At 39.5% G+C, this 26,179-nt stretch overlaps 1 protein-coding gene across 1 annotated transcript in view; it reads left to right on the top strand.

Annotated features, from left to right (window-relative positions):
• znf609b (zinc finger protein 609b) overlaps positions 1–26,179 on the top strand; it is a 65,667-nt gene that overhangs the window by 11,180 nt on the left and 28,308 nt on the right. The window contains exon 2 of the mRNA XM_020099477.2: positions 7,414–8,299. Coding sequence (XP_019955036.2) covers positions 7,541–8,299 — 759 coding nt within the window. The 5' untranslated portion in view covers positions 7,414–7,540. The remainder of the gene's footprint in view (positions 1–7,413; positions 8,300–26,179) is intronic.

The following is a 26,179-nucleotide window of genomic DNA, read 5'->3' as shown; positions in this document are numbered from 1 at the left end:
TTTAAGCTTTAAAGCAAGTGTTACCCTTTTTCAGATATGCCCTCTGGGTAAAATCCAGAGAATTGACTACAGAGTTTACCCAGATTTTTCCTTTCACACAAGCACAACACAGCAGGAGGTTTTCTACACAGATGCATTCACAACAGCATCAAATCCTCCATGTTGTCCAGGTGAGAGGTAGAGAAACCTGGTGCAGCAGACAGAGACAGGAAGTGACCTATTAGCTCCGCTGCGTAGATCACCTCGCCATTTTTACAGCACCCCAACACTGTCGTCACTTTTTCACAAACTCTCTTGACATCTTCGTCCATCTCTTCTGTGTGTTTCACCACTTTTTCATGGGGAGATATTTGTTTTAATTTTGGTTGATTGTTCTTTGTTTGGAGGGGTGGGTGAAGAAAAAATGGTGAGTAGATAATGAGTGAATTTTCATTTTTTGGTTAGCTATCCCTTTAAGTTAATGGTATCTTCACATTAGTTATCTTGATTTGAAGCTTGAATGTAAATTCTCTACATTGTTGGCAAACTCAGATTGTTTATAACAGTTGGGAGGAAAAGAGGAAATGTCCTTTTAACAGAACCCATTTTATCTTATCTTGAAGTGCAGGACTGATACAAGTGAAAACGAGAGAGAGCAAAGACCCAGTGTCTGTGCACATCAGGAAACATTGTGAAGTCACATAGACTACCTGTTGATAAATATACAAGTCGTGCAGTTGGAGATTTGTATCTTTTGGCGAAACAGCTTGGTTGACACATCGCTGCAATTTCTCTATCCTTTAGTTTTCAACATAAATGATTCACTTGGAGTTTCTGGAGTGGTTCAGCATCAGGCTGTTCTCATTTGACATCACAGGATTTTTCAAGCTTTTTGTCTGTTTGTTATTTGTCTGAACATTCAAACTACAGATATGTTATGCAAAGAAAATGACCAGGACACAAATATCAATTGAACTGATGAGGTGAAGTGGAATTGAAAGACTTGACGACAAACTACACGAAGCAGAGCATGGAAACTTCTCTAAACACAATATGTCTTTTAATTGATTGTGTTATATCATTTAAAAATAATCACAAAGTTTAGTCAGGCATGTTCCCGGTGAGCTTCGAAATTGACCACAAGAACAATCGAGTGTGTCACAGTAGATGCTGCTTCCGCTGTTACTATATCGAATCTCAATTATAGAACGAAGAGACCAGGGATAATTACAGGTGTTTCTGAGAATCTAAGTGACTGGCTTTTGTAATTCAGAAATCATGGCAGAGTGAAATGGCTGAGTGTGTTAATAGGGCTGCTCTTGTTCCTGCTGGTCTCTTTGAGCACAGGAAAAATCAATCTGGCACCTTGTCAGTGTTTTAAGATCCAGGCTTCCTTACACTCCAATGTGCAAGTGTTCTTTCCGACCTCTGCATCAGCTGCTGCCACAGACAAGCCGCAATGTGATTATTTATTTCTACTCATGGGTCGAATTCCCTCTTCAGACTGGCCACAACCCTTTCCAGCTTGACAAAATGATGATGTTCTTGTCGTCATTAACTACAGCCACCAGGGAGTGAATGTTTTCATCTTTGTTTGTTTGTTCCAAATAGAAGTCTGGATCTAGTTTATTTAAAATTCTTATTACTGACAGATAGGGATAGAAACCCATAACCACTGGTGTGCAGCTGAGAAATGTAGTTGGGATTTAGCTATAACTTGTTTTATAACAGGGGACTGTTGGGCCTTGGCAGAGGTACGGTTCCACTTAGTGCAATTGTTGTTCTTCTATATTTCCTTTTCTCCTAATTTTAAAGAGCAGCTGATGTTTCTAATCGTACAAAGTACTTTGTGACAGACACGTGCTTCTGTGAATGAGCGTAAGATCACCGTGTCAAGCATTTCCTCTTTCAAATGTAATTGATGTAGCTTTGATTTGTGTGAGAACAAAAAAACATTTGTTTTCTTCTAATAATTTAAAGTGTGATATTTAGCTCGATTTGATTATAGTTCACAGACTTGACTTGATCGTTGAGCTGCTTAAAGCTTAAGAGCAAGTCCTTATTCTTTCATATAATCTTTTGATATTGTAATCAAAGGGAACTCACGCTGTCAGTTAGATCCCTTTCTGTGTGACTCCAGATTGTGATTGGTTTGAAAGTTTTCTGCCTCAGACCATTTTCATATGTTTAACCGGTGGCTTCTCTGGGTGATCATCTCTAAAAGCTGTTGCAACATAATTATAGTGCCCTCGACAAGCACTCCATTAAGTAGCTCTTATTCTAAGTGTATACATTCAGTTGTGATTCCCTGTTTACCCACAATTAGATACTTATACTCACTTTAAGATCATCTAGCCTCAACTGCTTGATTACAATTTTTTATTTCTCTAATAACATATATTTAAAAAGTGTCTCTTCAAACTCCGCACTTGACTAAATTCTTGCAGTTATTTTTGGTCGTCTTTACACAATGTTTTTTTCTGTTGTTCACTTTTTTAGGTATAATCTGTATGAAAATGTCCACATGGAGTCTTTTAGTTTGTGGTATTACATTAGTAACGTCAGGTATTTTCAGATTTTCTGTTGTTGATGCAACTGCTGAGGCCACATATGAGAATTGAAACTAAAAATACATTCAGATCATTTAAATCAGGTGATATTACTCACTGATTTAACATGTAATAGAAATAAGATACCATGTAAACTGCATTTTCTGATTTGTCCAACTTATGGATGTTCTCTTCCAGGAAGAATTAACAAAGCAAAGCAAGGTACTGAATCTCGTGCAGGATTTTTATCACAAAGAAAGACACTGATTGTTTTGTCGTTTTACTGATAACTATCATAGAGAATGACATGGTTTGAGGCCGTTTTGTGCGAGAGCTTTGTTATTTTTACTGCATCACACCAGACCCTGGACATGAAGGCCTAATCAGCCAGAGATCTCACACTTCTTTGGTTACTGTCAGTTTGAGTCATACAGCTTCTCGTCCATGAGATGCAGGAAGGTGCGGGAGCCTCGTGGCGCTGGCGGTGATATTTAGATTTAAGCTTGTTTGATTTTAGGCAGAAATAAACCAAATGTGACCTCTTTTAGTTTCTAAATAAGGTTAAATGAAATATTTTTATTTGAAATAAAGATAAAACTTAATGAGACATTCTGCTTGCATACCAAAACAATTCATATAAGCTCCGATAAGGTCACCCATTGCTGGCTGGTGTGAGATCCTGTCATTGACATATTAACTGATCAGCGGGCTGACTGACCCACAGACTCCTCATCTCCTGTTTTTAACTGCCTTTCAGTTCTCTGCATGGGGAAGAAGTAGATCTACATAGATTTTCTGGGCCAACTCAACGGTTTTGTCTTGGACTATGAACAGTGTCCTAGAAAGGCTGTTAAACCAATGTTTTCATTTACATTTTCCTGGTCAAAGGAAAAATCTGCCTTCGTGGCACTAATATTATTATGGCATAGGATATTTAGCCTTAGTACTGCCCAGTTTGGAAGTTGTGTAACTTGTGCATACAGTGCTGAATACACAACATCCCTGGAATTTAGGATCACATTGCTGGTTTTACCACCTTTACTTGAAATAACCATTTACTAACATTATCACAAACATCCTCTTTCTTCGTGAAATTAAGCCACTGTATGGTTCGTTTCTTCATTTCCCTCATGACGATTCCTCAATTCCTCATTGGAAGTTTTCTGCTACGTAGCAGTAAATGTTTGATGTCTTTGTTTGTACAGCACTCAGGAAATACTACTTATTGAATACTACTCCTAAAAAAGTCAACGTGGTGTCTTCTACAAAGAGCTTACAAATACCTCTTGGTTGTTTGGATGAGAGTAGGATTGCTATTCATGATTTTACTTCAAAGAATAATTATTAATTTTCTCTACATGCACATAAGTTACAGAGCACATCAGTAAGTCTTTAAAATGCTTCAGACCAAAGTCAACGCACCCAAACACTCTCCATCTAAAAGAATATTAAACAAACAACCTTCCATGTCTTTTATTGCTGTAGTTATGTGTTGGGTGTTGGCTCAGCTCAAGTGCTCCTGGATATCCCTCACCTTTCAGCCTGTTAGTGCTTGTTTGATAGACACAACCACAGCTATGCAGGGCATGTAGCTGATATTTTGAGGCGTTAAACTCTGCTCTGTGAGCGATCGTAAACCAGACTCTTCCCCGGCATCTCTGCGAGAAGAGTAAAAGTAACTTTGGTGAAGCATTTTTCAGTCCTTAATGAGATCTGGAGCACTGGGAGCAGAGATGAGGCAATAATCATTATGACTATATATGTACCTCAATAAAAAACATCATAGCATGGTGAAACTTTTTATGATTGTAATTATAGCAGGAACAACTATGAGCAAAGGCCTGGGCTGAATTTCATGCCAGTAAATATGCATTTATTAAGAGTAGAGCAACGCCCCCTGTTAAAGTAGCTACATTTTAATACCATTTGAAAATGATCTTACTCTCGCATTCAGAGATAGTTCTGACAAAGATAATCATACATGTTGACACATGTCTTTGAGAGCGTTTCTCCTTCATGCCTGAGCCGAGGAGCTGATTTTAAAGTGTGCAACTCAAAGTGTAATTACCTGTTCTGCAGTACGACTTGAATTTCTCCCTGTGTATGTTGTTGCTGTCTGTCGCACATAAACAAGTCAAAGTGTCTCGATGAGTCCTGCTTGTGGTTTGTGCCGGAATAGAGACAGTTTTAGAGTCTCAGAGCCTTGTTTATAGATGACATAACTTCAGCTTCATGCACAGATGGTGTTCCTATCAGTCACATGTAGAATACAACATTATGCCAGGTCCAATTTCAGTTGTGCTCCATGGTAAATTGACCAGAAATCACTTCCCCCCCCCCCTGTTTTTTTTCTCTGTACTTTCAATGCAGCCTCACCCTTATGTGGCCTCTGTGATAGATAGCTGAATGAAACTGGATCTGTGAAAAAAGGACGAGCACTCTGGGAGATGCACAGCCTGCATGCCTTTCGCTCAACGGGGCACTCATTGGGACATTTCCTCAGTGGGGCTTTTTGAAAAGGGGCTTGCGCTGCAGTTCCGGCTAAGGGCAGTACAGTAGGTCAACAGCCGATAGAGTTACAACCTCTCCTTTGTGGAGGTGTTGAACAAATTAGACCTCACAACTGTTTACCCAGTCAAACAGGGACAGCTGCATCTCCCCACCCTCCAAAACCTGCCACTGACTGTTGTTCCTTAGGAGAGCCATCTGTGAGGAATAAGCCTGCACGGTGATCAAATGATTGTTCCACAGTTTTACCTCTGCCACTGCTGGGGGTGATATGAATGGCCCCTTAACTGAATCAACATGAGCTCTGTGCATTATGTGACCCAGCTGCCATTTTGGCCTGTTGTTCTAATGAGAGCTGTGTAATGTTAGATGGTCCAAAATGACTCATTTTCTGTCAGTCAGTGGGAACAACCGGTTTAAAGACTAGAGCATTAACCTAAATGCTATAACAGTTGCAGCTGATGCATTTGTTGTGTTTTACATCCCAAGATAAACTGATTTATTTGAGCTCCACCCATTACAGGAAGATTAATTGTACTACTAACAGTAATGAGGCAGAAAATATGCAGATATCCCCGTACAATCTCTTTGGATGCTGTCATAGTTATTCAAGATGCTACTGGACTTGAATGGATAAGCCCATTAGAATGAGCTGCGTTTAACAAACTGTGGATATGAAGTGAACTCTTAGTGATTCGACTGCCACTCACTATTATGTTCATTATCTATTAACCTTCTGTTTTCAATTCATGGTTCTGTCTGAAAAACAAAACAAAATGTGCCTGTTAAAATTCCCCATAATCCAACATGATCTCTCTTTGTTAGCTTGTTTTAAAGGACCAACAATCCAAAACCCAAAACATTCATTTTACGATTACATACGACAAAGTGTACAGTCTTAATATTTAAGCGATAGCATCAGCTGATCTTAGGCATTTTACTCAAGTGCTGATAATAACAATTATCAACATACTGTAGTTGCAGATTCATTTCTTCATGACAAATAAAGCAAATACACATTGCAGCTCTGGATTCTGTTAGAGGATCACTATTGAATTAAACCATTGTTCCATGAGGGTCTTAGCAATGCACTGTTTACTTTGAGACTGAGTAAAAATACCATGGCCTGAATATGGATAAAACACATTCTAGAAAGACAATATTTTACATATCATGAGAAAATATACCCTAACGTCTTTTCAGGGCCGCTCCATGTTTACTGTATTTTGTCAGTCGCGTCTCTGCAGCACAAAGAGAATCATCAGTGTTTGAGGCAGGATTGATCTCATCAGCCTCCCCACCACCCTAGAGTCTTTAAACGTCCTTATCCTTCATGTTCTTCATAGCAAGTGGAGAAGAGAGAGCCACGGATGTGAGTTTGAATTATTTACCTACATGCAGTGAGCTCTCACAAGACTGAAAGTGCTACGATTTCCAGAAAATTGTCTTGACAGTTTTTTTTCTGGTACTGGTTCATCCTCACATGGAACAACATCATCACCCGGTTGTTTACAGCTGCGGAGAAGCAAAGCGGTTCAATCGAGACACTGCATTGATGCTCAGATTTTCCTGCCACTCATTACAAACAATCACTTGTATTTCTTACAAAGACAGATTTGACACTATTCACATAAAACAAAAATCACATTCAGGCTTCTAAATGGTCGTTAATCTGAGAAACAAAGATCGACCTGAATCCTGAAATTGAAGTTAGTAGCTTTAATTTATTGAGGTTCAGATAAGATTGCTTTATATCCATGTTTATCTGAAGGATGTATAAAATTCAGTGCAGCTCAGACTTGACCAGGAATGCTGTATTTATTTGCACAAAGATATAAAACATGATAACCTTTGGCCTATATTGTGTAAACAAATCCAACAAGGCTTTTCTCCTGAGACATAAACTGGTTCATTCAATGCTTTTAAGATCCTCTGTTAATGCAAGATTACTGCTGTGCTCTAGAGTTGAAAAGACACGGCTCCATAAACCATGTGGGGGTGTGTAAGACCAGCGACTCCTTATTTCCTTATTTATCAGCAGTGACACTATCAGTGGTGCCTTGTGCAAAGCGAGTCAGTCATTCAGAGCAGTGGGGCCACCTTGGCTGTCAAAGCAGGATTTAGGCTACATTTCCCATGGTTGCCATGACGACTGTGGGAAGTGATTATGAAGAGAGGGCTTCAGAGCAGGGCTGTCACACCAATGGGTATTACCATAGTGGTTTGCACAGTGATCATTTGAGAATTACTGGCTCATGAACGATCTTCTTATGTCTTCTACCTAATGAAATGTAAAAATTCTGTTGTGGCAAAACTGTTTTGTTTCTGTGTCAGAATTATTAGACTTCTCTAACAATTTTCTCTTATGTCTCTCTAGGGAATATGTGTTTAAATGGGACAGCAACGAGCAGACCGTGAGGATTCTCTAACCCTTGCCCCGGAGTCCCAACCGTCTGAGAGGGTGTCGGACCTCACTGAGGAAATCCTGGGCCGTTGGCACTAAAATGTCCCTAAGTGGTGGCACTGCAGGCGGGAAAGGTGTGGACTCTAATGCGGTGGACACTTACGACAGCGGGGATGAGTGGGATATAGGTGTTGGAAATCTGATTATTGACCTTGACGCTGACTTAGAGAAAGACAAACTTGAGATGTCTGGTACCAAGGACGGAATGGCGGCACCACCCAGTGCAGTGGCAGCGTTGCCTGACAACATCAGGTTTGTTAGTCCAGTGTCTGGCTCTCAAGGCAAGGAAAGCAAATCCAAATACAAGCGCAGTAAGAACTCTAAAGACAATAGTAACAAAGCTTCAGCTGGAGACGGGGGTAAAAAAGAAACTGCAGGACGGACTCAGGGGGAGCCGACAGTTACAGCAGCGAATGCAGGAGCTGCTGGCGGTAATTCCACCTCTGGGAGGAACATGGAAAAAGGGGGCAAAGCCTCCCGAGGTGTTCTGAGTGGTAAAAAAGATAAAGAAGGGGCTGGTGGGAAAAGTAAGAAGGACAAAACAGATGGAGCACCAGTCGTAGCAATAGCTGCTGCAGAGAAGGATGTTGTGTCTCAAGCCCAAGTTGCTTTGGGGAATAGTCGTAATACGTCCTTTGAGAACACACAATCAACAGACTTGGCTGAAGCCAATCAAATGGGGAATATTGCACTTGAACAAGTTGGGATAGTACCAGCATTGACCGCAAAAACTGAACCGGAGGAGGTGGAAAATGGTAATAGTGAATGCAAGATGTTAAAGAAGGTGAAAAACGAAAAGGTAAGCTTTTCTTTTTACTCTATTTTCATGCTGTATGGGATTGTTTAATTTGTTTTTCCCAGAGATTAGTCTTGTATTATTTTTGTCTTTGTAGTATTATCAGGCTTTATTGTGCAGCTGTGAATTGGGCGACTTATGTTGCAACACAACCTCAATGTTTGTTTGTTGTCAATATTTTCTTAAGTCATTTGCAGCGTTAAATACATTGCATCAAAAAAGTAAATTGTTTTGCCAATTGGTCTCTTAGAAATAGAGACATTATTGTTCTGCTTGTAAAATCTAAATGAAGCTTTGCCAGCCAGCCTGCAGGTGTTTTGCAGGTTTTCTCCTGATTGCTGTTTAATTTCAGTTGTGCCCTGAGCTCATATATTCAAGACAGAAAAACTCACCTCAGTTATCAGTCCTTACAGAGGCCAGCAGCTCTGGATTTGCATTTCTGTGTGAAAGGTCTCTTTAAACCAATACGTCTCATCACTTTTAAATATTGTTGTGTGAACAGAAGTAAACATCGCAGGGTTCTTGAAGTTGTGCATTGTGGTAGTCTCTCCCAACAGGCTTAGAGATGTTCTTCTTTCCCCGAAGCTGCCTCACATGTGATGCATACAAATATTTGCTGTTGTTTTCTCTTTTATTACTGCTCAGTGAAAAAGGGCACCCTTGACGAATGTGTTGCCCAGTCCGTCTTCAGGAAATAACCCACTCAGTGGTGTTTTTTTCCTCTTTCATCTGTTTTGTTGTAAAATTGTTCCAGAAGTGCCTTCATATTTAAAAAAAAAAAAAAAAAAAAAAAAAAAAAAAAAAAAAAAAAAAATCTTACGCTCATCTATGGTGAAACTACTACCAGCCAACATCTGTTGTAATTAGCCATGGGTGTTAATGTGCTGTGCATGATCCAGCAAAGAGTCAGACTAGAAGATAATAGATAATGTCAGTCTTATACATCACATTATGCCTGTGAAGTTAAGTAAATGTCACATGGCGTTCCACTTTTTTTTTTTTCTTCTCACAATTTCAACACTGACATTGTTGCACAAGAACAATATAAAGATCCGTGTAGCTGTTCACCCACACTTATCTTGTTCACTCAGAGTTGATCTATCGCTGTGTCTATTGTATGCCTCATAGCAGCCTTTTCATGCTCTCACAGTATAAAAGACAGCCGAGCAGGGAGGTGCTGAGGACTGTTTTTGTCTGTCATCGTGTTCCATTCTTAATCCCACAAGCCCCAGTAATGCCTGGTGGAGCAGTATGTGGGGGAGGGAGCTGGTGCAAAGAACGCCTTCGTCGGTTTTCCTGCTGCTCTGAAAGTGGCATGGGGGATGGGCTGTGAGGAAGCCTGCTTGGTTCCTTAAATCCAGGACACCCAGTCATGAACACTGGCTGTAGAGTCTCCTCGGAGCGACTGCTGTGAAAGGAAATTTCATGAAAGTCTTTGTAATCGCTATGTATTTAGAATGAAAAGGCTTTTGAGGGAGATCCACGTGAATCGGTTGACAGCCGTGAATAAAGGAGAGAGAGGTCACAGCTGCTTTCAAGCAACTAACCTGTGAAATGTATCTTTGATGGAGGAAAAAGGACGTGATTATTTTGCATCACACAACAATTTTGACTTGAAGAACAGTTTAACAGTTAATGGATCTGTTCAAACTGCATAACAACGATATGTTTATATATATGAGTGTGTGTGTGCCTGTGTTTCTGTACATATATATATATGATTGTGTGTGTATAAAATAAGACAATAACCAGTCATACACTTTAAAATTACAACAGCATTGAAACAGGTTTATTCTATTCTAATAATTTTTCCTTTTCAGCTAAAATTTCAGCCTCTCAGTATTTTGTGAAACGGAACAAGACATTTGAAGGTTTCAGATCAAGATTTTCAGCCAAGTTTTTTTTTTAATATCACAGATTAAATAATTAATAATCAGCACACAAAATAGTTTTGCACAATCTGCAGTTCCAACTTTGACCACTATGCAAGACTCGGAGAACAGCGCTAACACTAACAGCTTGCATTATAATTGCAGTGTCTTGCACACAATTTTGTGTTTCACGTGCTGAAACCGTGTTGCCTCTGTGACAGAAATTCTCACATTAACACCAACCCCCATTGAGCATTTTACATGACTGTTTAATCACAGATGTGGCAAAAGAATCCCATTCCCTCAATAGTCATTAGCCACAGTAGCTTGGTTTTAGTGTAAGGCTGCAAGTAGTGATTATTTTCAATATTGATGAATGAGCCAGTTTTTAAGCCAGTTGATTGTAATACATGGCCAGAAGATTTAAATTTGCACAATTGAGACGTTATAAACTGGAAATGTTTGGCATATTTACTGATTCATTTGCTGTAGATTGACTAAATGTTGCAGTTCTACTCCATTTACTCCAATTACTTGTAAAAACTGTGAATGTACAAAAATGTAAACTGCTCTTTAATTTCTTTCTGTTTTTCCAGAATGTGAGAAAATTATATCCAGTATTATGGAACACGATTCTTAATCAGTATCTTTTAAATAGTTAAATGAAAGAATACAACAAGAATAGCGTTGTTTTTGAATGACAGCCTCGTTGTAACTTGTTCATTTAAAAGCACTAGCTGTCCCTTGTCTAAGTGTAATCCAGGCATTAATCAGTATGTGTCTCAGTTGCAGTCTTGTTCTCCATGGTAGAGGTGTAATAGCGTGGCTACATTGTCGGTGTCCTAAGTTAAAGCTCCCCAAAGAATTGGCTCTCAGATGCTGAATAAATCATCTGTACTTCCTTGGTACAAGTGCTAACCACCTCTGAGTGTGTCTCACTCTCCCACCTCTCATTATACAAATCTAGAGGAGTAAGGCATTCATCAGCTGCCTCAGTGTGCCACTGGCCTTGATAAATGGAGCAGCTCTCATGGAAAATTACATTGGCAATGTTACTTTGAAAAGGGGGAGAGAGAGAGGGAGAGAAAGAAAAGGCTGCACTTGAATGAAAGAGCACAGCCACCGCTCTGCATCGCTGCTGATGTCCAGCTCGGGGAGAGCAGGGATCTCATGAGAGCAAGCTTGAGTTCTTTCTCCTCGCCTTTGCCTGTGCCTGACTGACTGTTGCTATTGTGTTACAGCTCATTCCTTTTAAGTAGTGCCAGCTTTTAAAGGCTCTGGAATAGAAGAGAGACTGACTTATTTTAAGAAGAGGAGCAAATTGCATCAAGAAGCTCACTACAAAGTGAGGCTGTTAGCTAACCTGTCCATGCTAATTCTTCAGAGATAAGCTGAGGTGTTGCTTTATTAACAGAATATGCAGCAGAATAAAACATCTCTATTTCTTTTAGTTGATAAAAGTTTACTGATTGACCGTTAAAAGACTTGTGTGTTAGTTAGTTGGAAAATGAAGGTTTTGACAGGAGCCAGGATTTGAGCTTCTTTCTCTAGCTCTATTTTTTTTTTTTTCTCTCAAAATATTTTTAATTCTCATATGTGTAACAGACCATGCCGTGCCACGCTTGCCTTCCAGGAGCTATAAACATGTTTGATTTGCCATGTGGTGGTATGATGCAATTTACAAAGTAGTTCTTTTTGATCATATATATATCACATAAAGGGAGGTATTTTATATGGATATGATTTTGCATCTTACCAACATGGTTGAACTCCATATGAGGAAAGAACATAAAACAAATTCAACACTATATGTAAAGTGTATGCAAAGTCACATAAAATAACCATATTTGTGTTCAGAGATCACTATAGGCTTTGTTATCCACAATCCCTGGTTTATCCCTGTTGTGATCTATGCATTGTTACCTCTACTCATTTGAAGCACTCAGCCTCAGGGAGTCCCTCACTACTACAGGAGGAAAACATTTGACACTAATTGTTTTCCATGTCTGCCATCAGCCACTGCCTCCACAGTGATGTGAGAGGTTTTGAGCTTGTAGGCAAAATAAAGCACGACAATAGAAAAAGAATAGAAAAGTCAAATCAAGGTAGTTGACGATTAACCTTCTGATAAAAACGATATAAGATGTAGTTATATTAAAATTAGTTGGATTTTTATTTATGTGTTCATGAAATGTGAAGGTCCCATGTCCCAGGGTTACTGCATTTTTCAGTAGACTGACACGCATGCCGTGCATACCACACATTTTCAAGGTTTACAGTGCCCTATCCCTCACTGACATGCCAGTGCAAATAACACAGTAATAAGCACGCAGTAGCTGCTGTGTAGCACAGTCCAGTATTTCCTGCATCTACACTTAAAAAACGATTTTCAGATTAATGTGGGGAGTAATTAACCTTAAAGATTCATGTCAGAATTGTCATAGCAGAAACCACCATAACACCAGAGTCCTCAGCCCATAGAGCAGACCGCAGCTTCAGAAATTGAATTGGAAGAAGAATGCCTCGGCCCACTAACTTTATAGTCTTGTTACAGAGGAAAATCATTGTTGAGAGGCACCTCAGGATTTTTTTTTGGGGGGGTGGTTATTTCATGCTCCTCAGTCATAAACTCTGCTTGTAGGCACATCGACCAAAGTGGACGTTTAGGTTGTTTTATGTCCCATTTCTCTGAATCATGGAGGCATCGTGAGGCTCAGTATATTTCCCAAAAAGATAGCAGATCATTGATTTATTACTTACTTAAGGTTTTTCATATTGACCAGGCACTGACGTGCATTATTTCCAGATGGCAGATCATTCGCCTGTCTGAAGACGGTAAATACGTTTTCTGTAACTCCTCAGAACGAGATAATGTCTTCTGAGGTTTTACGTGTGTACCTTTCAAAGGGAATCATCACATTTGAAAGGCTCAAACAACAGAACATTGACATTTAATACAGACACAAGAAACCCTTTTTCAATCGTTCTCGTTACAACGAATCCAAAAGATGAGCTTCAGAACGGAAGGTGTATAAAACCCACAGCACAATGCAACTTGATAATAGTCAATTTTAATATCAGTATAATTTTTATCAAAACTAGATTTCACGTTATGTTTTAAAACAAAAAATCATAATCAAACAGACAAGTTGAATAAAAGCTATTTGTTAAGGTTTTCTACAAGGCTACCATTAAAAATAACAATCACAGATCTGTCAGACAAAGCCTCCGTCATGCTTTGTCTTTTCCTCCCCCAGTCTCTCGCCTAAGCTTTCCACAAGGTGTGTTGTGCAGTGTCTGGATCAGCTTACTATGAGGGAGGCATTTGTGGGGGGAAGGGAGCAAAGGCTTGTACAACTAATTCAGCTCATGAAAGACTTATGCAGCAAGAGCAGCTGTCTTCCATTGTCAGCCTGCAAATTTCCAGCGTGCCTCATTTCGCCTCTCAATGCGTGAGTAGCAAGCGAGCGAGGGGAAGGCAGAACACAGAGGAAACAAACCAAAATTGGAAGGGGAAAAAAACACAAGCAGGAAAAGAGAGAAACAAATATCAGGACTTTCGTGGCATGCACTCAACGTGGGCCTAGTTCTGTTTTCTCTGTTTAAAACTGTGGTGGGTGTGCGGTTGGACCAGGGTCTAATAATAAACCATGAGCCTATTCAGACCCACTGCGCAGTTTGCAGACAGATAAAGAAGGGCTCTGCTGTGGTGAGAGGGGAGAACGAGGGCATACGAGGGGTAAGAGGGTAGAGGGGGGTGGCTAGAGAACTGCCTGAGATTGGGTGAGGAGGGAGGGGAGGGTTGAACAGTGTTATGAATGGATAGAGTCTTTAACCCCCCCAACACACTGAATAGTTTGTCACAGGCTGCTGCGGCTGTATGTGGAATGAGGGGAACTGGCTGAGAGCTCTTGGATTCCTGAATCCTTGAGGCATGTGGTCTGATTAGCAGAACAAAACCCACACAGTGGGGAGGAGCAGACGTGCCCCCCCTCTTCAGATGGAATTTTCTACCAGCGAGAGAAGAGGTGGCTCAAAGTTTGTACTGCCTTGCTATGGTTGTAAAAGAGTTTGCAGACTGCGTTTAGGGATTTCTCACTTGTTTCTGAAGGCTTGTCTCTGCACAGTCTCTATTGTTTTGACCATGTGAATAGAATTTCCTCCCCCGCAGGTCTTTGCTTGCGGCGGTTCGACCCTTCAAATTTGGACATTTGCTGGTGAACTTATATTGATACAGGTTTTGACCATGAAACGCTCGAGGAGAAACATTTGAAGTCCAAGAGCTTAGCCGCTTGAGAAATGTTTTTCAGTTTAACAAAGAGGAAGTTAACAGCAAAGCAGTGTTTGAGCAAGTGTGATTATCGAGAGGATTACGTTTCAAGCCCTCCCCCCTAATACTCTTCTAAGGGGATTGTTGCAGCCAGTTTGTTAAACGCAACAAATTCAGGGAATCAAATGAATGTTTCTGCTCTGGAAAACTTAACCTCATTGCACCTTTGCTCGTTTAAAAAAAAAATCATTGAGTTGAGTGAATACTGTTTAAAATCTTCTATTATACCTTCATTTACCACCAATCTGAGGTGAGATGGTAGAAATCTTACAGTTAAAAAATATGATACTATTATGCGACACCATGCAACTCACATCTATGGTCAACTAAACTCCACCAGTACCCACGACCGGAGCAGTCTCAAGCTTTATCTGCTGTAATTTAAGAGCAACAAAATAAAAACATACTAGAAAGTCACTCAGCCAAGGCCCTTCCCCTTAAATCCAATGAAGCTCACCAAATTGTACACACTCCTAAAAATCTACCAGATTTCTATGTCCATTAATTATTCCCTGAGAAATTTGTAAAAAAAAAAAACACCTAATCTCGCAATGTTAAAGAAACGGAGAAAAAAATCGAATTTGTATCAAAATTGAATGGATGCTTTCCTTCCAAGTGACACGATTAGTTTTTTCTTTATCCTGCTGACAAACAAACAAACAAACGGACAGTAGCGAGAACTTCTTTGAGGTAGATGGCTTTGGCTTCTTTCCCGACGATCTCTCACATTATGGTCCCTCGTGTCCTTTATTTTTGAGATATTGCTTTAAACAAATTGTGGCTGCAACCAACAATTATTTCATCATTGATTATCTGCCAGTTGTTTCATTATTTAATCACTTCATTGGTTGGTTAATAAAACACAGTATACGCCATTTACAATGTTCCTTTGACTGACCAACAGTGCAAAATCCAAACCTGCTAAATTTACATTTACATTTGAGAACGCACTTAATTTTATATTGAAGGATTGATTCAAGTGATCGTTGCTGATCTAAATGAAGATACCAGTTCTGAAGTTGTTAAAGTGAGATCTCAAAAACTTTAGTCTGAGTTGGAAATAAAGAGCAAGATCCAATCTGAACCAAAGCAGTTCATCTTTTCTGCAACAAACTGCATCTTTTATTGAGCTAATATGCATGAAATTAGAGATTTTTCTTCAGTTTGATTGTGAAATGTGATGCTGTCTCACAAAACATTGGTTTAAGCTAAGAGCATTTATATGTTGTCTAGATGGGAGTATAGAGAAAGAGTGTGCTCAGACTTGCTCTGTAGACTCGTCAGATTCTTAACTCAGCTCTGTGCATCAGCTCCCACTGTTATTATCTATAATTGGCCTGAAGATTACTTGGTTGTACATTATTTTGGGAAAACAAGTATATACATGTTTATGGGGCTTGTTTGACGGTTTCAGAATCTGGAGTGTCTTTTTTTGAGATGCTGGACTTGAGTTACTCTAGTTTAGATGAAGTGTCCATGTTGGAGAGAATGCTGTTGTTTTTATGTGTTGCATTCATTAGTTAATGATGAAAACAGTTTTCAAAGGATGATTTTCTTATGGATTTGATGACATGAAGCCAAATGCAAGAGGAATGTTTGTCCTCTCGGTATACAAGATATTTACGTTTTTACAATCAGTCTTTTTAGTGTCAGCTGCCGTTACACACAACTAGGCTTGTCATTTTACACGCAGTTAAACCCTCTCAGAGGTAGACAACTGAGCAAACACACATAATGGCTAATCCATTTTCTTATCTGTCAGATGGTGTTGTTTGGGGGGTGTTATTTTCTTGCTTTCTGGCTGAGGAGGCTCTCTGGGCTTATCCCTCTCATTTTATTTTGCTGGATGTCAAAAGACTGTCTGCCAAAAATAGAGCAGCAGTCCACACTTCAGCACGAGAAATTGGAGAAGCAAGTTAGATCATGTGTGAGCCTTCCTCTGCACTCTGTCTTGCCTAAGAGCCAAACTGAGAGGTCAGCCTGGAGAGCAAAGCTTTTACACAAGCTCCTCTCTCTAATCCTGTGTCTATCATGCCCATTTGGAGCATAATTGAATATCATCTATTTAAACATAAATAACTACCCCTTGTATTTTAAAAAGAACATAACAACACAAAGGTCTGATGCTTTCTTTTATGACAAGTATACATTTGAGATTTGCTCCGTTGCGAGTGTGCATGTGAGTGTGCATGTGAGTGTGCATGCATGCTTCCAAGCTTGGAAGTACAGATCTGAGATGAAAGGATTTTCTTTCCTATTCTAATCCACACAGACAGCTAGGCCCTTGTGATTATTCCTGCCCCCTTCTCTCCACTCATCTCTTTGAATGCAGGGCCTTTCTAATTCACCCTAAAAAGGGTTTCAAAAGGGGATTATACCACTGATAGAAATTAAAGGGAGAACACGTCTGTCCTTTGGGACCAATGTCAAACATTCATGATTCGATGGATGCCTGGGCTGTGCACAATATTCATCTGAATTTGGAACAGTTGGTTTGCATTTCATCTCATTTCATTCAGTACCATAACTGCTGATATAATGTTCTATTAAGAATATTTTTGAGAGCAGTGCTGGGTAATGAAATAATAAAAATGTTGCATAAAATGTTTTGTCAATGGGAAAATATCGAAGGATATATCGAATTGCTCGTGGATTGTGTAAGCACAGTGAGGAGGTAAACACTGATTATTTTACAGATTTGTAAAATTATTTACTGTTAATCAAGTGTAATCGAGTTTAAAACGACGGAAGCAAATCACAGTCTAACCTTAAAAGAAATAATAATGTGACATTTATCTTGATAATTGTCAATATTGACTGATATGGACATTTTGAATCTTGATATAATCTTTGGAGATGTTGTCCAGCCCTACTGAAGGTCACTGATGCTCAGTAGTTGTTAATGAATATTTTCCCCAAAGATTGACATGCAGACAGCAGCACAAGAGCAAACAATTTGTTGCTCAGCAGGCTCCTCTCTACATGGAGAAATGAATAGTCTCTTCCTATGAAGCAGGTAGTGGCTGTTCTGTTTTTCATATGGTGCAAATGGGAATTTTTAGAACAAAGAACATTCATCATTGTTATAATCTTAAAACTGACTTTTTAATTAATGTCCTCTAAGAATATTATTACAGTTGACTGTTTTGGAGAGACATTATGTTCCAGTCGGTTTAAAAATAATTATAGATTACCATAAATTAAGATGTCAATAGAGTATTAAAAATGAAACATTAGCCATAATTCATTATTGTTAGGGGGGAAATATAAGTGGTTCATTGAGGACTTATTCTTTTTGTTCGGCGGTATTTCACTTGCATTTACTAATTCAGCAAAGCATCGGTTGGTTCTCATGAGATAATTACACTGAAGCTCTTCATGTTAAACATGTTGGGGGAAAGAGTGGTAAAGCATCATGTGGCTCACTGACCTGGGCCTCAGTCCAACAACTTAACGCTTGATTACCACTCAATCCCTTAAATCCTCACCCCAATCTACTGCTCTTTAAGAGAAATATATTAATAAATAATCAATGTATTAAGTGTAGAAACAGTGCTGGACTGTACTGTTCCCCTGCTTTAGCTAAAGTTTCGCTTTGCTCGCTGCCAAATCCTTTCATACGATGACATGGAACGATTTGACTTTGTCATCAAGGATGGGTCACTGTTTACACGACATTTTAGATTTATGCAGCTGTCAGTGGCTCTTTGGTCAGGGCCTGACTTGGCCCATGAAGGGCAAGAGTATTAAAATAACAATATATAAAGAGTTATGATAGCGTTATAAACCAGCTCTATGCCGCAGATGACTCAGCCAAACATTAACTTCAAAGTGCATGTTGAGTTTGGGCATTATTGAAGACCAAACAGGAGTTATGATAGATGGAGGTGAGCTTGATAGCATTCCCCTTTCCAGTGTCGAGTATATGTGAAAATATACAAGCTGTTAATGGTCTAAAATGTAAAGAAAGATTGGAGCCAACCGCTTGTACCTGGCAGATTTTCTGCAACTACTTTTTTTTACTCGTCTTTGTCCAGCAAATCAAATTTTCTTAATAGTGCAGAGTTATGATCTGTGTCTTATAAATGATTTGATTTTGCATGATTTACTACATTAAAAGCTTTAAATGCCATAAGTTATAAATATAGGTCGTCCTCTGCTTATGCCTCCCCTCACAAATTGGTTGTGTGCCAATGACATTTTAGTCTCCAGTGTATGAAGGTTTGATTTTCTCATGCTGTTTCCTCTCCTTAAACAAGAGTACCACATGCATCAAAGTCACCCCTGCCACAGTGGAGTTCCTTTATGAATGCTGATCCGCTCATGGGAGGCTGCATCAGTGTCCTTGAATACAGAAGCTTTACATTATCTGCTGTACTCAGAGAAACGGTCCTCTGTCTGTTTCTCTCCAATTCGGTAGTACTGCTGGAAATTATTGGGTAAAAATAACTGTGCAAAAAAAGACAATGTTAAATAATCCAGGTGGTTATTACACAACTCCTGGGGTCAACGGTCACATTGATAATGAAATCGCATTTTATTTTCCAAAATACATGCAAAATGATATGTCAACGCAAGAAACAAGCAAGAAACGCATGTAAACAGAGAAAGGATGGAGAATATCTGGTGTGTGTTAAACTCTAATTACTTTCGAAGGCACCGGAGGTTGACTTGCTTGTTGCCGATGCGACAAAAGAAGAGGTTGGGTCGTTTGGTTAACAAAAATGAATGTGGCTCAATTTTTTGCAGTAGTACAAAGCAACATTCATTTCCCCCAAATATCGTTCAATATCAAGAAAGTGTAGCGATTCTTTATTATGTTAGCAGAGTTTATCTTTGTATCAAGCAAGGTGGCTCTTTTTCACGAGCACAAGGGGATCCCTCTATTTGTGTCATCTCATGACCTTTAAATTCTTGGATGTGTTCGACTGAATTGTTGTTTGTGTTTCCAGTGAGGTGTTGAGGATTACTGTGCGTCATCACCTTTTATATTGACAGGGGGAACATGTAAGCAGACAGCTGCTTATTTACACATCCCGAAGATAAAGAGCAACGTCTTTAAGCTCTGTTTTTGGTCTCAACCGACTCCAAATGGAAGTATCTGTTTTTATCTGCCAAATCATCACGATGTTGATGTCCATGTCTATCTGAGGTTTGGTGTTGAATAGGTAGTACACAAGGGGCTTGTAAATGTTTTTGGATCAAAATAGCTGCTTCGTTTTGGCTGACAGACGTTTTAACAATGAGCTGGAAACTCACTGTTAATCACATGAAGCCGTGGGGAGCTGCAGACTCAGGTGATAGTTCTCTGTAGGTTTATCACTACAAGTGAACCCTTTACATTCTCATTTGATACTTTGGTCTGATGGAGATATTGATAATAGCAGCTTTAAGCGTTACCTACATCTACTTCAGATGTTAAGTACACCTGCAAGTCTAGATCCCCTTGTTGTAACTGTGAAATCACTAAGGAATGTAAATATGAAAAGAGGCTTTCATTCAGCTGGGTTTTGTCTTAAAGTACTTCATTGTTACACAGATGGGATGAGGTCGTAGAAGGCTTGGCATGTTAAGTCTGGATATTATTCTCCCTTTACTTGACATACAGGGAAAACTTCCAAAAATGTGTGGTCTGTGCAGTTGCTGTTTTGCTGAGATGACTTTTCAGCCACCACCCAAAGATCCAACCAAGTATGCAGCGGTTTTATTTCCTTCGTTAATTTCCTCCCCAACACTAGAATTTCCAAGCACCCCAAAAGGAATTCTGGGTGTTAGTGTAGATGCAAGAAGAGAGGATGTGTCGGTGGATCAATGAAGGTGAAGTTAATATGGAAATGAGCTCCTCTTTGTAGTGGAGGCTGGGGAGTTGTTTAGTCCTTGGCAATGAGCTGAGCTCGCACATTCAATTATATTTTGTAAGTGGGGCCCTTGTCCATCTGGAAAACTAAATTATATTTAATCATATCCATTAGGTTTATGTATCCCTTGAAGAGTGAGACATTTTGCTGTTGAATCCATTCACTCAAGTCATATGTCACAATTATTATGGTATGTTTTACTTTAAATAATATACCTCAGGTTATTACTTTAGAGCTTCTGGCAATTTGGTTATTGCTGAATAGTGGGACTTACTTATAAAATCTAGTCTTGCATTTTGTGCCGTATGACCTTGAGACTATACTTCTGCGATGATATTTTTTCTTTTTATCCTGAACTCATTGAGAAGAATATCAAATCTTTTAAAGCCAGTTTTTTGTACATTGTATTTGATGTGTAGCTGTTAGTTGTGTGGTTTGATTGCTCTTCATGGACGTCAAAAGTAAGCAAGTAAGAACCCTCAGTAACTGACAGAGTTTTTAATATATACTGTGACGTTAATTATTTATTCCAGTCTCATCTCAAATGTAGTACTGGGTATGAATTATTAAACACCGCAGAGGCAAATTGTTAGGCATAAATGTACTTGAAATATCCTAAAATAAAAGGCAAATATAGCATGAAAAATGTATTCGTGCCTGCGGACTAAGATTTAGAAAAGCAAGGCATAGACACAGCTTTTAGATTTTCATGAAATGTTCACTCTTTTTTTGAAAATACACAAGTTACATGATGTTAAATGGCATTTAACTTAAACTTACAATACACAAAGCTGACCTCGCTGGCTCTTAAGATTGTCGGTTTGAAACCAAGTCCTCAGGATAAATAAAGATGAAGGTATCATCTGTGTTTATGGATGGCAGCTGCAGACAGGGAGGAGGGGGGACTACAATGACTGCACTGACTGTTTATTTTTATCAGGGCATTAGCAGATTAGGCACTCAAACTAACAAGGTCATCAAACTCTGATGGCTGAGTGCAGCAGACCTCTGCTAAGCAGCTGGCATAGAGTGAGGAGATTTGGTGTGTTATCGTGGGTTTCACTTTACTCCTGCTCCTTGCATCCCACAGCCTGACCTGTTAGTGATTTTAATTATGTGAAATATATAAATATTGGATATAAACTGTGTTGAGCATCCTTACCAGCAGCTGCAGTGTGATGGTAGAACTATACTGTTCTGACTAGAGTTGCAATTTGATTTGAATTTCGTTAGTTGATTTGATCACCATTTAGTTTGGAACTTAGCACACAAAGGGCACATGCACACATTTAAATACATCCTTTGAAGTGTAAAAACTTATTTCACTATTCAACTGGGAACAAGCTGTAGACACAGACACAAAGAAGTCACGATTTACCCTTCTGCTGTGTAGAGGCTCTTTTAACTGCAGTGTGCACTCTTCACATCAAACAACAGCAGGTGCCATTCAAATTGTCCTTGTTGACATAACCCGAGGAACACAAATCACTTCCACACCGGTGACTTCAGGGCAGCAGCAGGACTTTCCTGTTCGGTTGTATTTTCTTGGTCCTCTCTGCCTCTGATTTCAAAGTGATGGATCATTTTGATACATTTCTGGTTTTGGACTGAAATCGTATCACCTCCAGTGGTGACTTGTCCTTTGACTGACCAAGTGACTGAGGAACATTTGAGGGCTCAGTCTACTCCTGCCGTTATACCAACGTGAATCCACTTAGTCCTTTTAGACCTTTAAACAGCTCTCAGGTTGATTTGATAGCTGCTAAAGTAAATTTATTTCCAGGTTAGCTTGTTTTGGCATGTTTTCCACTTGCGTAAATCCCTGGATTGTACATAAATCACTTACAGACCATAATTATCAAAACAAGTCACAGACATGCTGTGCAGTTCAGTGAAACCTGCTATGCTCTTTTAGAGACTTGTCTTTTCTACTATTTTTCCCTCTCGCCAGAAATAGTGTTCGACTGTCATGCGGTGCGAGCCATAGCGTTCATTGCCCCAAGGTGTATTAAGGTGTAAAAGTCTATAGGGGCTTGAGGCTGCAGTGCAGGAACTACTGCTACTCAGTAATAGTGCACATCATCATCCATTAAGACAGACATGGTTCAATGGGAGCTCTGTGAGACAGCCACCAGTAGAGGTCAATCAGAGTAGCAAGCACGAGTGAAAGTAGCAGCATGAGGGACATTGCAGAGTACAGCTCAAGCACCATCTGCAGAACAAAGCGCAGCACATGCCTTCACATCTACAGACATATTTCAGCAACCACGCACTCACCCGCTGCACCTTAATCACATGCTGAATTTCTTTTTTCTGAATTGACAAGCCTAGAATGGACTTTGGAAATGAGTCAAGGGATTACTAATGCTGCTGACTGCAATGTAGGTATAGTTCACTTTTTAAAAATGTTTCATTATTTAGAATTAGACATTTTGTTGAAAATTCGAATTTGGTATATGTAGCAGATTTAGTGCTGTCATTGTAATACCCTCAATCTAACACCACCCACATGTCAAGTCTATATGTATTGTTATGCAAAGTATAATTAGATTCATTGTTTTTTGTTTGTGTCATTCCAAGTAACACCAAACAATAGAAAGTAATTTGGCATCCTTATGATTTCTAAAAAAAAAAAGTGTTAATTTGTGTGTGGCTAAGAATTGTCTTTCTAATGTTTGGATAAGGCACCACCCTCAGAGGAGTGTCAACATAACAGACTAACAGAGAAGCTCTATAAATAGTTTGAGGTTAGGAGCTCTGGGGAAATCTCACAGCCTGAATAACAACTTGTTTCCTTGTGTAATATGTGGGACTAATAAAATGTTTGTTATTTTGCTGATAGGGCTTTCTGGATAGTATGTCTAGGAGTGTTTATTTTTGCTGAAGCACCGTGGGCCCAAAGGTAGACACCTGAAACTGGAGTTTTGGTCATAGCTGTCAGCATTATGGTGAATTTAAACCTTGAGGACACCAACACACGGAGCGAGACTTCCTTTCCCACTCTGATCTCAAAGCCTTGGTCAAAAACCTCAGACTTGTAAGAAGTCAAAGAGTGAATCATTGGTATTTGGGTGGGAATCTAGGTGGCTGAGCTGTTGATGACAACCTCTCTGTCTGTTGTCAGGTTTCCCTTAGCTGTGAGATAAGATTTATGAGTATGGAGAGGGCTTGCAAGAGAGAAATCCTCGTAGGCTCAGCTTAGCTTATCTGGATTTCTGCTCCCAGCACAGCTTCTCTGCCTGTCGGACGCAATGGGTGACCTTGACAAGAATGTGGCTTATTGTTGTAATAGATACTGTTGTTGTCAACTGACCTATGGTCAGAGTGGGAGGATGAGAAATGGGAGGCAGGGGAAGAGGGAAGTGAATCACCAATTGAAGCTAGCAGCATCTAGACAGGATTAAGTTCAAATCTGTCTCAGCTAATGAGAAGGTTAGCTTCTGACATCTTCGCTATCTTACAATAAATAGTTGCACCAGTATTCAGTGTTGCACTGCAGTTAACTTCAGCGATATCATCTGTTCCTTTTCAAGAAAGTGAGAGTATATCCTGGTTTTCCTTCTAGCATCATTGTAAGCCAGATATTTTGGGGAAGTTTGATGTTTGGTTCGAAAAGGATATGATGAATGTGATTATTTGATGCTTCGGACTGTTGGTTGGTCAAAACGAGACATTGGAAGATGTCACATTGTCCTGTAGGAAATTACAACAGTCTTTTTACATTATTATTTGGCATTTTGTCTTTCTGGGCATAACAATTTTTATAAAATGTCCCTGGTGTTAGTAATACCTGCCAGAATCTAATACTGCAGGGGTTAGGGGTTAGCATGATGATGTTTGCTTTTCTGATGTTATTTTGTGAGTATACATTATAATACAACTGGTCAAAAAGATAAGGTTTATTCTTGTTAATAGAGTGCAGATACCATTTTGCGCAGGTTGTTGGACATTTAGGCATTCAACATGATTTCTCAGCAGTAAACATGAAGAGTTGTTCAAGTTTTCCTGCTTCCGCATGAAGACCTTTTAGACCTCATCACACCCAACCCCCAGCCTGTCGTCGGGCAAACAATACCAGGCTCAGACTCAAGCCAGCCGGCTGGTCTAGTGAGAGGAAAGGAAGGAATTAGGTTGACGAGGTCAAGCCTGACCCAATACAAGAGAAAGTGTTCCAAACCACCTGCTGTGTAAACCCAGTCAGACAACCTGGCACCCAGTTTACCTGCCAAACTCCAATCTGAGCTAAGCAGGTACAAGGGAAAGCTCTTGAAATATAACATATTTCCAATCCACATCTGCTCTTTAGCCAAAGCACACAAGCTGAGATTGTCTTGAGGAAATAGTTGAGAGGAAGAAGACCTGGACCTTGACTCCACGACGTACTGAGGTGTTTACTTGCTGTCACCTGTTTTATTGGACATGAAAAGGATTTACTAAGTTGGATGGTTTCATTGGCTAAATACATTTTAAATTAAAAAGGTTTTATTTTAATATTTCTTCATGCATTTTCGTGCATTTTACTCACCAAGTTTATTCCTAAAATATAGCTGCATCCACCTTTCGGGCAGCACAAGACATACATGCAGTAAGACCGTCAGAGAATATGTAAAACTACTGGTTTTACATCAATATTGGTAACGTTTTACTCTTGCACTTCGGTAGTAGTAGTAAAAAGAGAGGCATTTTTCCTCTGTGGGACTGTGCTTTAGTAAGGAAATTAGGCCACTGCTTCATAAGTGAACAAATTGGTAAGCTCCACTTATCTTGGCTGAGTCCTCTAGCCTGCAGTCCCATGTGCCTTCTGTCTTTTTATATCACTTTTACTTCCCATCATGTGGCTGGTAGCTGTAGGAGTCGTCTCTTGACTAATGTTTGTTTTCCTTTCATCAGGGAGTGCAGATGTCTCCACAGGTAAAGCCTCTCATGCTCTTGGAACATGTTTCTCTTTGAAAAAAGCTTTGTGCACCTTTTTTGCTTCGGTACAGTCAAGGGCGTTGGTAGAAGAGTAGCTCTGATTTGCGGCACACAGCTATAATGTGTCACTATAAAAAAGATATTACATTTGATTACCACTGAAATTTACAGCAAATGTGAAAGCGGCACTTGTCTTGGTAACACTTGGGCTGTAATTCACAGCAGTTGCGATGGGTTGTGAAGTGAAAGTTCGCTCTGTGCAGTGTATGAAGCTCTTGCTCTTACAGAAGGTTTTTATGTTTATCTTTCACTGTTGTATTTCTATTCCTGAAGGTTGTGTTGTATCATAAAAAATGAGCTGTAGTGGCAAAACGGGGCGTACACTAATCAGTATTTCTTGGAGACTGGTTGAGTTTTGTAGACTTTTAAACAGAGTTTCTGTAGGTTTTTTAAAAGTCTAAAAAAAAAAGTCTATAATTGAATCATCTGAATTTTAGGCCTCAAAAAGTCTTAAACATGTTAAAATGTTGTGTATTTAAATATGATTATGTAGGTTGAATAAATGCTACTTCCATCGCGCCTTTTGTTTGTGGTGTTTGTGGTGATAAGAGCTGACACCGGTGTCTGTGTGCTGTAAAGAAAATCACCTGATCTCTGCAGCTGAATTGATATGTTCCTTCCTGTCTCTGTCTGCTGCACCCGGCTGCACCTTCCCTCGCCTGAATAATGCTGAGGACCCAATTCTCTGGACTTAACCCGCAGGTCATGTCTGAAAACAGCTTATGTGTTGTTTTCTTTCTTACTAATGCAGAGATATTAGCACGCTGTAAAAAAAAAAAAAAAAAAAACTACAAACAAAACCAATAGCCAAACTGATGACTGAAACACCCTGGCCTGAAATGATCGCAAT

Source organism: Paralichthys olivaceus, chromosome 1 (genome assembly GCF_024713975.1).
Source record: "Paralichthys olivaceus isolate ysfri-2021 chromosome 1, ASM2471397v2, whole genome shotgun sequence".
In the NCBI taxonomy this organism is placed as follows: Eukaryota; Metazoa; Chordata; class Actinopteri; order Pleuronectiformes; family Paralichthyidae; genus Paralichthys; species Paralichthys olivaceus.
The sequence above is the reverse complement of the archived record's forward strand: the minus strand, read 5'-3'. Positions and strand labels throughout refer to the sequence as shown.